This window comes from Lagenorhynchus albirostris, chromosome 8 (assembly GCF_949774975.1).
Source record: "Lagenorhynchus albirostris chromosome 8, mLagAlb1.1, whole genome shotgun sequence".
NCBI classification, from domain to species: Eukaryota; Metazoa; Chordata; class Mammalia; order Artiodactyla; family Delphinidae; genus Lagenorhynchus; species Lagenorhynchus albirostris.
Genome location: NC_083102.1, coordinates 17325919 through 17341098, shown reverse-complemented (window position 1 = coordinate 17341098; position 15180 = coordinate 17325919). Strand labels below are relative to the sequence as shown.

The 15180-nt window shown below is 40.9% G+C and overlaps 1 protein-coding gene across 1 annotated transcript; it reads left to right on the top strand.

Annotated features, from left to right (window-relative positions):
• Positions 1–3772: 3772 nt before the first annotated feature.
• On the top strand, positions 3773–13892 carry STMP1 (short transmembrane mitochondrial protein 1). Its single transcript, XM_060155957.1, has 3 exons — positions 3773–3872; positions 11275–11328; positions 12259–13892. The coding sequence occupies exons 1-3, from the start codon at positions 3858–3860 to the stop codon at positions 12331–12333; spliced, it is 144 nt and encodes a 47-aa protein (XP_060011940.1). The 5' UTR covers positions 3773–3857; the 3' UTR covers positions 12334–13892.
• The last annotated feature ends 1288 nt before the right edge of the window (positions 13893–15180 follow it).

Below are 15180 nucleotides of genomic sequence, written 5' to 3'. Positions count from 1 at the left end.
CCGTGGTTTCTCACCGATCGGTAATATTGCCTCTGTCATATGCCTCAGATAGGTAGGAGTTCTTTATATAAAGGAACTAGTCCCTTGTCATAGGTGCAAATGATGTTTTTCTTTCTTTCTTTCTTCTTTTTCTATTTGCCATACTAACACTTGGCTTTTTTCCACTTATACTGAAGATCCTTCTATATCAACACATATAAAGCCTCTCCCTTTCTTTCTGTCTCTCTCACAAACACACATATACACACAGTATTTCAATGTATGTATATAGCATGATTTACTCAGTTACTTATTAACATTTCTTTTTTTTTTTTTTTTTTTTGCCACGATGAATGTTTTTGAATATACACAAGTTCATGCGATTGCTGAGATAAAGGATATGCTCATTTACACTTCTGATAGTTTTGGCCAAATTGTCCTCCACAGAAGTTTTTAACAATTTGTTTCCGGACTTCCCTGGTACTTCAGCGGTTAAGAATCCGCCTACAATGAAGGGGACACGGGTTTGAGCCCTGGTCCTGGAAGATCCCACATGCTGCGGGACAGCTAAGCCCATGCACCATAACTACTGAGCCTGTGCTCTGGAGCCTGCAAGCCACAACTACTGAAGCCCACGCGCCTAGAACCCGTGCTGTGCAACAAGAGAAGCCACCACAATGAGAAGCCCAGACACGGCAACGAAGAGTAGCCCCTGCTCGCCGCAACTAGAGAAAGCTCACGTGCAGCAACAAAGACCCAACGCAGCCAAAAAAAAACCCACCAACAACAAAAATTTGTATCCCTATTAGTACTGTATGGCTATGCCTGTTTCCCTACTTTTTCCAATACAGTGTATAATCAAGCTTTTTGATTTTTGCTAATCAGGAGAAAAATGACACCTCATTATGGTAGTAATTTACATTTCTCTTAGTGTGAATGTCACTGAGTATCTTTCCATATGTTTGAGCCATTTGTATTTCCTTTTCTGTGAGCTGTTCATATCCTTTGACCACATTTTATTGGATTGTTGGTCTCAATGAATTGTGGGAGCTCTTTACATAAAGAAAATTAGGTCTTGTCACTTATTTTACAAATAATGTTTTTCTTTCTTTCTCTTTCTCTCTTCCTTTCTGCCATACAGAAAATTTTTTATTTGTATGTAGTTGATTTTATCAGTCTTTTCTTTTATGGCTTCTGGGTTTTGTACCATGTGGGTCATGTGAAAAACCTTCAAAATTTGGAAATTATAAAAGAATTTCTCCCTTTTTAGTGATATTAATATTTTTTTGTTTTGCTTTGTTTTGTTTAGGTTGTTATTTATCTGTAACTTATTTATGTGTAAAGTGTGAAGTAGGAACCCAACATTATTCTTTCCAGGTGGAAAAATAACAGTGAACCTCATTAGATCAATATCAGTTGTTGAATGATCCACGTTATACGTTTGATGCTCAGAATCACTGGTATGGAACTGACAAAGGCAGACTGATCAAGAATTAAAATTTTGAAATGCAGGTATCACAGAATGGCAATGGATATGAAATTTGAGGCTAATGGTCCTTGATTGAAGTTCTGATCTCTTGGGGGTTTAGACCAGATAGAAAAGGGTGAAGCCAGGAGGAAGCTCATAGCTTGTGAGAATATGGAACAGCTGAGAGACTGGACATCTGGCTAAGGTCAAAGAGTTGATAGGATAGAAGGTAGGATTTTGGAATGTAATACTTCACAGGTGGAGCAGGTCCAGGAGGTGACAAAGTGTGGGTTATGAACATGATGGCGGATTGCTGAAGTGGTGTGAGGATCAAAGTCATTAGAGGTAAGGATTCTTTGAACATACAAATGTTCATGGCCTTTGAAGTCACCCATGATGATGATAGCTTGGGACTGAATGGAAGGCTGTTAGATGCCAAACCTTCAGTGAATGGGGGGACTGCCTAAGGAAGTCAATAAGTTAAGGCACTGTGAAGGGGTAGAGGGAAGACATGAATTTTAAAGGAGGTTTTTAAAATATGAGAACATTTAAGTAATAACCTGAAAGTAGTCAAAGAATCCTGCCTTTTCCATGCCTCGTGGTTATTTGGGGTTATGGAGAGAGAGCCTTTGAAAAGGCCTTAGGGGAAAAGCCAGACTTCATTTAAGGCTTTATCTGTAAGAAGGAGACAAGGTTTTATACAAGGAATTTCAATAAATATTGTGTTCACTTTCTGGGCACTAGGAATGGAGTTGTGAACCAAATAAAGTCCTCACCCTCATGTAGCTTATAGTCTGGTGTCTTGTAACTCAAAGCATGTTTCACAGACCACTAGTAGCAGCATCTCTTAGGAGCTTAGTAGAAATACCGACTCTCAGGACCCAACTCAGATACGTTGAATTAGAATCTGCAGTTTAACAAGATCCCCAGGTTATCTGAATGCACATTAATTTTGAGAAGCCCTGGTCAAGACTTGACTGACTCAAGGTTTAACCTAGACATATGGGAAAGTAGAGTGTGTTACAGCCATCTACCAGCATCTCCTTCCTCTTGGCAGCCACTTCAGTTCAAAGAGACCCTGTCCCTTCTAGTTACAATTGATTGGAAAGCAACTGACACCAATCATCATTCCTTTCCCAGGTATTTGAAAATAGTAATGAAAGAGTGATCCAGTCTTTCTATTGGATGGACCATTTAATGAGTAAATTTAAGTAACAGTGGCCATATTCTGGAAAGCAGAAAAAAAAACGTAAAGCAAAGAGAGAGAACAATGAGACAGATGTATGGAGAAGGGCAGAAATGGAGAGAAAATGCTGCTTAATTCCTAATAGCTTTCCTATTCCTCCTTGTTGTCTACTGTATAATACACTCTCATTTGGTTTAAGCTAATATGATTTTGTTTTTACTATTTGAAACCAGAGTTCTACTTAATATAGCAGATAAGGGTGAATTCAAAAGGCTGAGAGCAAAGAGAAGACGGTGGTCTTACTTTGTAAGTGTGTGTGTTGATGGAGGTTGTAGAGGGATTCGAAGACCAGGAGTAGGAGGTGGCATCTCTGTGCAGAGAGGCCAGGAGGAGGTCTTCCAGAGCTCACTGTCCACACCTGACACATGACAAGCATTTATGGATCCCTTACCTTGTCTCATTTGATCCCCCTACAATTCAGCAAGGGAGCTGGTGCTAGCCCCATTTACACTGAAGAAAAGCAAACTTCAGGGAGGTTAAGTAACTCGTTTCTGGCTGCCCCAGGAAGTGCACGGCAGTCATGAATCGAACCCAGCTGTGCCAGACTCCGAAGGCCTCCATCTTACTACTTAACCTCTATCACAGATCCTCAACGCAGGTTACACAGCATTATCTGTGAAGCTTTTGAAAAATACAACTCTGCGTGGGGCCCCAGTGGAATATATCGCAAAAGCTCCACAGGTGATTCGCTTTGCACGTGGGGATGGGAACCACCGCCTCCTGTGATCCTTCTAGGTCAGGGAGTTCTAAGACTGGCTGTGCATCATAAGTGTGGCGATGCCAGTTAATAATATAGATTCCTGGGCCCCGACCCAGCTTTACAGAAGTGGGATTTGAGGACTGGGCCCTGGAATCTGAATGTTCAAAGCTAATGCAAGCCCGGCTTGGGGCTTGGGGCTTGGGACTTGCTCCTAGCCGGCCCCGCACGCTCGCGCCGGGCGGTCAGTTTAGGAGGTGATCCCGAGGGGCTCCGCCAGGAGACGCCAGGAGCCGCCAGGAGCCGCCAGGAGCCGCTTCCGGCTGATGCGAGGCGGAGGGTGCCAAAGGGGCGGAGCGGGGCGTGAGCCGGAAGTCGGCCGCGGGCTCCGCCCGTCGCGCCGGAGGAGGCACTCTCGGACGGCCCACGGAGCTGTAGCTGACCTACGAGTCTTCCTTGCCGACATTATGCTCCAGTTCCTGGTGAGTGGAGCTGCGGAGGAGCGAGCTGGGAGCCCTGGGCGTGGGTCCGTCGGGTCCCACTGCCCCCCGCGCCTGCTAGTTGCCTGGCGGGGTGGGCTGCGGGGTTTTGTTTCTGCCTCACCCAAATCCTTTGGCCGGCATTTTTCTGCCTCCCTTCAAGTCCCTAAAACTTTTGAGGGGTCAGAGCGTGCGTTTTCAAAGCTCTTCTGTGACGTGCCCGCGTGCTTTGTGTATTCCTCGAGTTAAGGCTCCCGGGGTCCTTAATGACTTTTTCTGCACTGCCACCCCCTGACGTAGACACATATCCCGTCGACTTAGAGCCCTGCTGGTTGGCGTCTTTGAAAACGTAGGAGGGCCAGGAATAAACTCTAAAGGAGTAAACCGCCAGAATTAGAGGCCTGGGGAGTCCTCATCAGACCTTTTATAGCTTCCAGACGGAGGATGGCTGGTTGCTGGCCTGAGTCAGGCCCTGGTGTACAAATAATTTTTCCAAAATGCTCACTCTAGGGTAAAACGACTGTTACCATGAGTAAACAAATTATTTTTCATGGGTCTTTCAGTTAAAAGCGGGTTTTCTGGCAAAGCCCCATGTGTTTCAAAGATTGCCTGGTTGAAGGTTTCAGGAGGACTTTCCAGACATCCAGGTGAAAGTCTTTCTTCCAGGTTTTCATGCCTTCAAAACTGGATGTTTAAATTCTGATTCTGATAAGAGGCAGGTATTGTAATACCTTCCAGGTGGCCGATGGAAATTGAGTGCTCTTGGGATGAGATACTTTCCCAAATGTTACGTTCTTTATGAAAGAGATTAAAGAAGAAAAAGTGCCCCTCTGTCCTTTTTGAGATGGTAATTAATTTTTCAATCTCTAGGCCGGAAAGAGAGTATCCTTGACATAAACTGCCTAAACAAGACATGGCTACATCTCTGCTTCTGGAAGTTTCTCCAGTGTCCTAACTGGGTATTAGCTTAGGAGTCAATAGAAATAATTACTGCCATATGGTTGTAGGAAACACTTAGGTTAAAAACAGTGTCAGCCCCAAAGTGTGAGATGATGTAATTGAGTCTCCTGTACAGCCGTAGCTCATTGATAACTGGGAGGAAGCACATGGATTCATTTACACTTAACTTTCTAAGTACCTTTGCAGAGTGACTTTATTTGGTTTTGAAATAAAGTATTGCTGTGTATGAATATGGATGTGACTGATATGCAAATTCAGAATTCTCAGCATTTAAGGAGAGATGCCCAAGCCATTCATTAAATTCCTAGTTCAGAAGTAACACGGATGTTCTCCCACCTCCTCATTGCATTTGTTGAAAGAAGTAATAGCATAACTTTACCTTGATTCTAACTCTGTCAAATGATTCACCGGCTCATTTGAACTTGGGCAAATCTTTCTCCTTGCTTTCAGCCATTTCATCTATAAAACAATGGGGTTGATGTAGATGATCCCTGAGATCTCCTCGAGCTTTTAACCTGTGACCAGCCATCATGTCCTAGTGCTTAAGAGGTCAGATTCCAGAATCAGAATCCTGCCTTTGAATTATCATTTTTAAGCAGTGGGAACTTGGGCAAGTTATTTAAATTCTTTATGCTTCAGTTTCCACATCTGAAAATGGGAGCCTACTTCATGGCTTTATTGTGAGGATTAAAAATGAGTTAATACATTAAAGTACTTGAAACAATGACAGTAAGGACTCAGATATTGTTCATTTCTCCTTGGATTAAAATATTTGCCCATCATCCCTATATTGAAACTTGCTCCTGTGGTCCTGCTGCGTCTTTCCCCTTGCTTGTACTGCGGTAGCTTCCTTAATTGCAGCATGGTTTAGCCAGTTTGGTGTAAGGAAACTTTTGAAGCTTTTAAAGGGAAACCTGATATGATGGGCACTGCTCGTGGCTTGTGTACAGTGCCTGTTGTACTGTTACTGGGGTAATGTATTGCTTTTCTTATCTCTCAGAGCAGCAGCACCTGGTACTCTTAATCACCTCTTTAATCCCTCCTCCCTCGGCTTTTGGATACTGCATCTCAGTGCTTTCCAATATTCTTACACATTGTAACACACATGGACATTTTTTTTAAATAAATTTATAATTTTATTTTTGGCTGTGTTGGGTCTTTGTTGCTGCGCGTGGGCTTTCTCTAGTTGCAGCGAGCGGGGGCTGCTCTTTGTTGTGGTGCATGGGCTTCTCATTGCAGTGGCTTCTCTTGTTGCGGAGCATGGGCTCTAGGCACGCGGACTTCAGTAGTTGTGGCACGTGGGCTCAGTAGATGTGGCACATGGGCTCAGTAGTTGTGGCTCGCAGGCTTTAGAGCACAGGCTCAGTAGCTGTGGTGCACGGGCTTAGTTGCTCCGCGGCATGTGAGATCTTCCCAGACCAAGGCTCGAACCCGTGTCCCCTGTATTGGCAGGCAGATTCTCAACCGCTGCGCCACCAGGGAAGCCCTGGAGGTCCCAAATCTTACTGGTTTTTTTTTTTTAATAGTTTTGAGATACAGTTAGTTCACACATCATACAATTCACCCATTTAAGGATTTAGTGGATTTAGTAGGATTTAGTGTTTTTTCAATATGTTCACAGAGTTGTGCAAGCATCACCACTATCTAATTTTTATATCTGATATTTTATTGCCCCCCACAAAGAAACTCCCTACCATTAGCATTCATTTCTCATTCCTCTCACACCTAACCCTGGACAACCACTAATTTATTTTGTGTCTCTCTGGATTTGCCTATTCTGGACATTTCCTTTAAGTTAAATCATACAGTACGTGGTCTTTTCTGACTGCCTCTCACTTGGCATAATGTTTCCAAGGTTTATCCATGTTGTAGCATGAATCAGGACTTCATTCCTTTTTATGGTTGATTATTATTACATTGTGTGAATATGCCACGTTTTGTTAATTCATTCACCAGTTGATGGACATTTGGGTTGTTTCCACCTTTTGGCTATTATGAATAATCTTGCTATGAACATTCATGTAGTTTTTGTGTAGGTACATGTTTCAGTTTTCTTGGTTACATACCCTAAAGTGGAATTGCTGCGTCAGATGGTAATTCTGTGCACAGCTTTTTGAGGATTTGCAAGACTTTTCCAAAGTGGCTACATCATTTTACATTCCCACCAGCAATGTATGAAGGTTCTCCATATCCTTGCCAACACTTATACATCTTTTGGATTTAAGTCGCCCTGGTGGGTGTGATGAGACACCTCATTGTGGTTTTGATCTGCATTTCCTTAATGACTAATGACTAATGATGTTTTCATGTGTTTGTTGGCCGTTTATTTGTATATCTTCTTTGGAGAAGTGTCTATTCAAATCCTTTGCTTGTTTTAAAAGTGGGTTGTCTTTTTATCATTCACTCATAAGAATTCCTTATGTATTCTGGGTACAAGTCCCTTATCAGATATATGATTTGCACATATTTATTTCATTCTGTGGGTTCTCTTCACTTTCTTGTTGGTATTCTTTTTTTTTCTTTGTGGTACGCGGGCCTCTCACTGTTGTGGCCTCTCCCGTTGCAGAGCACAGGCTCCGGACGCACAGGCTGAGCGGCCATGGCTCACGGGCCTAGCCGCTCCACAGCATGTGGGATCTTCCCAGACCGGGGCACGAACCTGTGTCCCCTGCATCGGCAGGCGGACTCCCAACCACTGCGCCACCAGGGAAGCCCTCTTGTTGGTATTCTTTGAAACACAAATGTTTTAAATTTTGATAAAATCGAATTTATCTATTTTTTTCTTTTGTTACTTGTGCTTTTGGTGTCATATCTAAGAAACCATCGCCTACCCCAAGATCATGAAGATTTACTCGTATGTTTTCTCCTAAGAGATTTACAGTTTTAAGTCTTACATTTAGGTCTTTGATCCATTTTGAGTTAAGTTTTGTTTATGATGTAAAGTAGGGGTCCAGCTTCATTCTTTTGCATGTGGATATCCAGTTGTCCCAGCATTCTTTCCCCATTGGATATCTTAGCACCCTTGTTGAAAATCACATGACCTTAAATGTAAGGGTTTATTCCTGGACCCTTTATTCTATTCCATTGATCTTCATTGATTTTAAAGAAGAAAAACAATTCATTCGTGTTTGCTTGTTCTCCCGTGTGCCTTCTCTAATCTGTATTTTTTCAGCCTTTTTTGGGAACAGCTGTCAGGTGAGTGCTTGCAAAGCAGGGCTTTCATCACGTTGCTGCTGGTAAAGAGCAGTCAGTGGCTCCCCACCGTTTTGTAAATGAACTAAACTCCATTGCTTGTTTTTTGAAGTCCATCAGCTAGCCCTACCCAGCTCTCTGTACTAGTAGTTTCTCTCCAGTTTTTAGTTCAAATCCACTTTTCTAATTGGGCCTATTTCTTTTATTCAGGTCATCACATTGTCATTCCTATCTTGTACCTTGATTCTCCACAGTCACGTCCCTTTCCAGTTTAAATTTTAACACTTCCTCAGCATCTTTAGAGCCTTTAATAACAAGTTGAGGTACACCGATCTCTTTCAGGTATGGTTTCTTAAAAGCATCACTTCTGTATCACTCATTTTGTTACTTAATTCATGACTCAGTTCTGGTTTTTCATGCATCTATTACATTCAAGATCCTGTGCTGGGTGCTGCTTTCTGTTGTTATATAACTATTTTACTTATATGTAGCTTTTCTTTCTATATATCATATAAATTCTTTAAGATAGAGACCATTTTATAATCTTTTCACAGGGCTGGATATGAAATTGATTTTCAGGATATAAGGGACTGTAATCCTTTAATCAAAACCTTTGGAGGCCAGATGTATTTGGGAGGATTTTTTTCAGATTTCTTCTCACCTGTTTGTCCTTTACATTACTTCGCTCATGTCACTCCTCAGTCCCCAAACTTCTGGTGTTTTACCATTTATTGTCCCCAATATGTTTGTGAGAAGAAGCTACGTATTCCTAAAGTTTCAAAATGATGGCAGAGAGGACATAATAGTGATGTATTTAGTGTTGAGCTTGGGAAGAAGGCATTTCCCTTCCTTCTGCACTATCTTGTCTGCAGGGAGTACTATGGGGGGACCCTGTGATGTGGAGGAAGACCATGGTGATAGCGTCCAGCCATCTGGATGGACCACTGAGGAGGCTTCCAGGTCTTGGCCTGGAGGAGGTTAAGCATTCTTGACCTGCAGAGAGGCTTCAGACTCATTCGAGACGTTTTATACTCTGGCTCCAGTCTAACTTCTCAGACTAATGAGTCCCTGTTCCTCAGATTTAGATTTTATTTTTTGAGATCCTTTATTTATTCAGATTAAAATTTTTTACCTGTCTAAACTTGTCTATTGAGTATCCCATGAACAACATATAAATGCTTTTCTGGTGTCATGCATTTTCCTCACATTTCTCTTCATGTGTCCATTTCTCTCATGTTGTTTATGTAATTTTACAATATCCCATTGGTAGACCTAGCAATATTCTGAAACTGGAATTGGATATGACTTGTCTAGAGACCCATGGTTTTTGTTTTGTGTTTTAAAATAACTGCTATTTTTTTCATGTGCCCTGATGCCTCGTGAAATTGCCAAAATGAAGACACATTAGATATGCCATATTTATTTTGAGACACACGTGGTAAGAACCAAGAATCCTAGAATGTTGGAGCTAGAAGGAGCATTGTTGGTATAATGTTTTAGAAATCAGGAAACTCAGATCAGCAAAGCACCAAGGAGGTTAAGTGTCATGCCTAAAGGTACACAGCTAGACAGTGGTAGAACCAGAACTCTAATTTATTTTTCTTGAAATTTTTCAACCCTCTGTTCTTTCTGTTTGGTGTTAGAGCTAACATTCTTAGATGATTTTTTTCCCCTCTTCTTCTTCTTCTTTTTTTTTTTTTGCGGTACGTGGGCCTCTCACTGCTGTGGCCTCTCCCGTTGCGGAGCACAGGCTCCGGACACGCAGGCTCAGTGGCCACGGCTCATGGGCCCAGCCGCTCCACGGCATGTGGGATCTTCCTGGACCGGGGCACGAACCCGTGTCCCCTGCATTGGCAGGCGGACTCTCAACCACTGCGCCACCAGGGAAGCCCTTCCCCTCTTCTTTTAAGCAAATTTAATACTCTTTCTGGATTTGGAAAAACTCTGACTGCCTGGTTTCAACCCATAGGAGTGAAAAAAATCATTTTGCTTCTTGGTGCACATTGGTAAAAATATTCACAAGATATGTTTGATTAATCAAATGATCACAAGATGGTCTATGGTTAGACTTGATAGCCTCTTTTATGCTTCTTAACTTACAACAAACCTATTTAAATTATGCTTTTGGTGTTTAAAGCTTAGTAAGCTTAAAACTTATTAAGGATCCAGCTGTGTTCTGAAGTTCTCCAACTTGTTCTCTGTTCTCCAACTTGAAGACGATTCAACCACACCACATATGACCATTAGTGTTAAGTGCTGCGCTTTGTTTTTCTCTGTTAACCTCTGCTGTGTATTGAATAGGAGTGACACTGATTAAAGAAAATGATAAAAAAAATCAGATGCCAGTTCACATTTATAACATTAGAAGTTAGGTGTTCAGTTGGAGATTTTTTATTATTGGGGGAAAAAACCCAGGAAATTATAGATCATCATTAAAACTCCAATCTTAAGGAACTTTGAAACTCTTTTGGTCTGAAGGGAGTGCTTTAAATTTTCATGAAACAGATTTTGTTCAGGAAGAGTCACCCAGTGGGATAAACACTTACAGTTCTCTAAAAATCGTGCCTGTCTCTCTTGTCACTGACTAAGAGATGGTTAGGGGACCTGTGTTCTCTGCAGGTCTTAAGTGCCCTGCCCATTAGACTCCATCCAGGGCAGAGTGCTAAACCATGTGCTGTCTCAGTTGCATGTCAGCTTCCTGCTTTATCTCACTGTATATTTTAGTGTTTGAGTGTGAATCTAATTTAGGTTGTCCTGTGCTCCTGTTATGAATGGTCATGTCCTAGGCCTCAGGTGCCTCTTGAAATATGAAGAGATTGAACTGTGAAGGTCCCTTCATTTTCTAAGATCCTACGATTTAGCCGAATGCTTTTAAAATTGAATACTTTTTACTTGATGTAGCAAGAAATAAAAAATCTCAAAACCAAAAAAATAAATAAACTGGCTTTTAACAACAAAAATCGGAATTTTGGCTTGAGTTTCTAGAACTTACAGTCAAATATTTATAAGGTCGATGTGTTCAGTGCTACCGTATATTCTTTCGTATACTCTTTAACCTTTTGGGAGGATATTTCTGTGTTTATTTTATAGAAGAAAGATGTGAATTTCATGCTATGCACGGCCCTAGCCTGGACATCGGGGTCTTATAACTGTCCTGCGCTCCTTAGGAGAATATTATCCATGTAGTCTGGTGTGGTATTGGATGGCACAGAGCTCCGTCTCCAGTGTGACTCTTCCTGTTCTATCCTTACAGCTTGGATTTACTCTTGGCAACGTGGTGGGAATGTATCTGGCTCAGAACTATGACGTAAGTGACCATATTCACGTCTTCCTTCATTTCACGTAACTAATACATAGTGACTTGTGTTTGCTGAAGTAAGGTATGCCTTCCAGCAAACAAGGTCCATAGGTCTGAGGAAAAAGTCCTGAATTTTGTAGAAAGACTTTCCATTGTTTGAAAAAATAACAGAACTCACAGAAGCACCTGTCACCATAGGAGTGCAAAAATCCCATCAGTTTAGGTGGTCTCATGGTGATCCTGAGCTGGGTTTGTTAGCATAGAGTAACACTGTTAGATTCTTACAGTTCTATGGAAAATCAAGTGATACTTAAATTGGATAATCTTTTCAGCACCCTACCCAGTAGTAGAGATGACTGAGTAATTTGGAGGTGGATTCATATAGTGCAACACATTTAAGGAGAACAGCGTTTTGTGAAGTAGGGAGTTGTATTAGCTTCACTTTACAGATGGGGAAGTTGAAAATCAGGTGACACAAATGTCCATGAATGGGGATCCTAAAAGGTAATGCTTATTTTAAAGAGATAAGGAAGGGAAACATGATATTAACTTTTGATTTGTTTTATAGTAAAGCTTTTAGTGTGATAAAGGGAATTCCCTTTGTCAACCTTCACTTGAGTCATGTGGTTTTCTAGGCAGGTGCTTGTTAATTTATGTCACATTTATTGTTTATATGTACAACTTTTACTTGGCACTGGATTGAGGGGCTAAGTGGGTATATAAAAGTAGAAGTCAGGTTCTGGCTTTTGGGGAGGGAGCCTACTTTAACTTACATCTTTTGGTATCCTTCTTAGGCAGTTATGAGGCTAAGAAAGACCACTGTTGAGCAGGTTTCTTTTAGAGGAAAAGTAAAAAATCCATTTATCTTTAGAGGAAGAGAAATGAAAAAATATTGATTAGGTAGATGCGAAATGATAATAATCTCTTTTCTCTTTAAAGATACCAAACCTGGCTAAAAAACTTGAAGAAATTAAAAAGGACGTGGATGCCAAGAAGAAACCCCCTAGTTCATGAGGCCAACTCCAGCACCGCCTCCTGGATAAACTGATTCTACTGTTCTTGAGGGCCTCCTTTACCATCTGAACCAAAAGCTTTTGTTTTCATCTCCAGCCTCAGCAGTTTTCTTCTTTGCTAGACCCTGCATTGCCTTACAGCACAAATGGGGCCACAAGTTAAGAACAGCCCTTACTTTTCCAACATCCTCACTTCTTCCCTTCCTCCTTCCAGCCACTTGGGAGGTCCTGAGAATGGAATTGTGGTGCTAGATTAGTAAACGTAACCTTTAATTAGTAGTCTCTCCCTTATTCTTTGGGATTTCTACTACCGTTTTCAAAAGAAAAATTGATGAGTTTTGTATAGCTGATGAGATATAAATAATGCTGATTTCACAGTCTAGAAATTATATTGGGTGTTTAAACCTTTGGTAGTAAATTATGTTGTTTCAAAATAGTAATTAAAATGAAAATCTAGAAGCCAGTTTCTGGTGAGTTATCCACTAATTTTATGTTGTTGTCAGGAAGCTCCATAGTTGCTAATTTAACCAATAAATCAATTTGCTATTCATTAACCAAGAAACTCTGTTCTGAGAACCCTGTCAGGAACTGGGGAATTGAAAAGTATTTAAAGTAATGGCCTTTGTCCTCAGTAGAATTCATAGTCTAGTATGCATGTTTTTTCCTAACGATGCATTTCATCTGGCTCTGTTTTCTCATAAGAATCATACTTATTTTATGGGATTACAGGCACATTTGACATTACATGGTAGATAAATGAGAAGTTGTCTATAAAGGAAATTTTATGCCTTTTTACATTAAAAAATGTATTTAAATTATAACTTTATAGTGATTCTCATAAGAAGACTTTTTGTGTTTTTCTTTCTGCAACCATAAATTACTCTTGTAATTTTTCAAGTGTATAATCAGTCCATAATTTTTTTTAATTGATAAAAAAGTTTAAATACCTAACTTTTCCCCTGGGTCAGTACAAAGTGATCTGCCTTGTCCCTCAGCTCCTAGTTCCTCTCCCTGGAGTCAGGCACTCGCTAGTTCCCTGTATCCTTTTGCGAAAGAGTTTGTGCCTGAACAAACACATGTACATGGGGGTTTTTATACAAATGATAACAAACTATATACAGTGTTTTCCCCAGTGGAGGTCATTCCATATCAGTAGGTAAGGAACAAAGAAACTCTTTCCTTTTTTTGGCTACATAAGGTTCTACTGAATGAATATACCATAATTTTATTTAATCTGCTCCTGAGGAACATTTAGGTTGTTTCCTATCTGTTGCTATTACGGTGATAACCTTGAACCTAATGTTATTATACATATCTGTGCAGGGGGATAGCTCCAAGCTAAAGTCCTGGAAGTGTATTTTGCACTAAATATAAATAAAGGCCCATTTCACTGGGTGTTTGGTTCCAGAGGGCTTGTTGGGCAGCTTCACTGATGACGCCATTTCTGAAGACATTTTAGCAGAATTAGTAAACTGGAAGAATGGTTTAGAGACTGTTATTTTCAGACAGTGATGCCACTGATACTAAATGTGATTATAAAATAAAGTGATTCTGCTTCTCTTTGGAAACATGGATCTTTCATACATGGAGATAAGTTTTGTCCCTGCAGGTTGTACTGGTGCGTGAGACAGGTTAGGATCATATTATGGTTGGCTTCTCCCTTGCAGTGTGATCAGGGGCAAGCAGCTTATTTTTCTGAAACTGTTGTGTTCTCTGTAAGATGTGGATACAATACCTACCTCATAGGGCTTCCATGAGAAACAGTAGAAATAATGTATGTGATGTGTAGCACAGTGCTTTGCAAATTGTCCAATAAATAGTAGATATTAGTCCAAACATGTTGCTTTTGGTCAGAATACTTTTGTTTTCCTGCACTCACTTTTGGAGCCAGTTTATGAACTGTGCAAAATTTGTCATTATTCTATGGTCACTCTCTTTGTTGATGAAAATCTGTAGTATGCACCTTGATCATACCACCTGGCTTACAAGGTTTGATCTTGAACGACCAAATCCTCGAAGGCTAGAGGTTTACCATCCTTGAGGGTATTCAAAATGCCACAAGCTTGGGAAACTGTTTCCAAAGAGGGATCCCTTGTTATCAGCCATGGAGCATTGTGTGCGTGTGTTCTCCCAGAGTGGCTTCTTTGAGGGTCACTTGGACATTGGAAAATTAGGTCTCTATAATTATATATTGTAAACAAAGCTCATTTGGACTTGGAGCTTCCCTCAGGAGTGACACCTCGATGACAGGATCATTTCTGCCAGTGGGAGCCACCCAGCAAGTCACCTTCACCGTGTAAACTGCTACACAGTGAATGCAGGCTGACTTCCTGGTCACCATTCAGAGCCCCTCTCCTAGTTTTAGGTTCTTGCTGGAGTGAAAAGGAGCTCGGAGTTCTCGGGAAGGTTTATCTTCACTGAGATATATTGTTGGAGGAACCCAGAACCATCATGGCTTTTAAGGGGTGTGGTTATTGTGATTGTGGCACTGAAAGGTACATTTCCTGGGTGTTTTGTAGAGGCCCTTGCCTTACAAAGCAGTGGAGGGATGGGAAGAATCATTGCAAGACATGCCTTCTTTTCTTTTAAAAAAGTTTGAAAACAACTGCTGATGTGACTTAAGGAAACTTTTTGCTACACCTGACTTAAGAGGGTTACATAAAATTCTACTGAAGGTTACTCACGTGTGAAAAATAAGACTTCAGGGTTTATGTTGGGAACCTAAAAAAATACATTGAACTGGAAAGCTTATTCTTAAACTGTAACCCTCCCAAACAAAAAAAAAACCAAAGAGAGAAAAAAACAAAAGAACCTTACTTAAAATTGTTAAAAGGCACTGTATTTTATG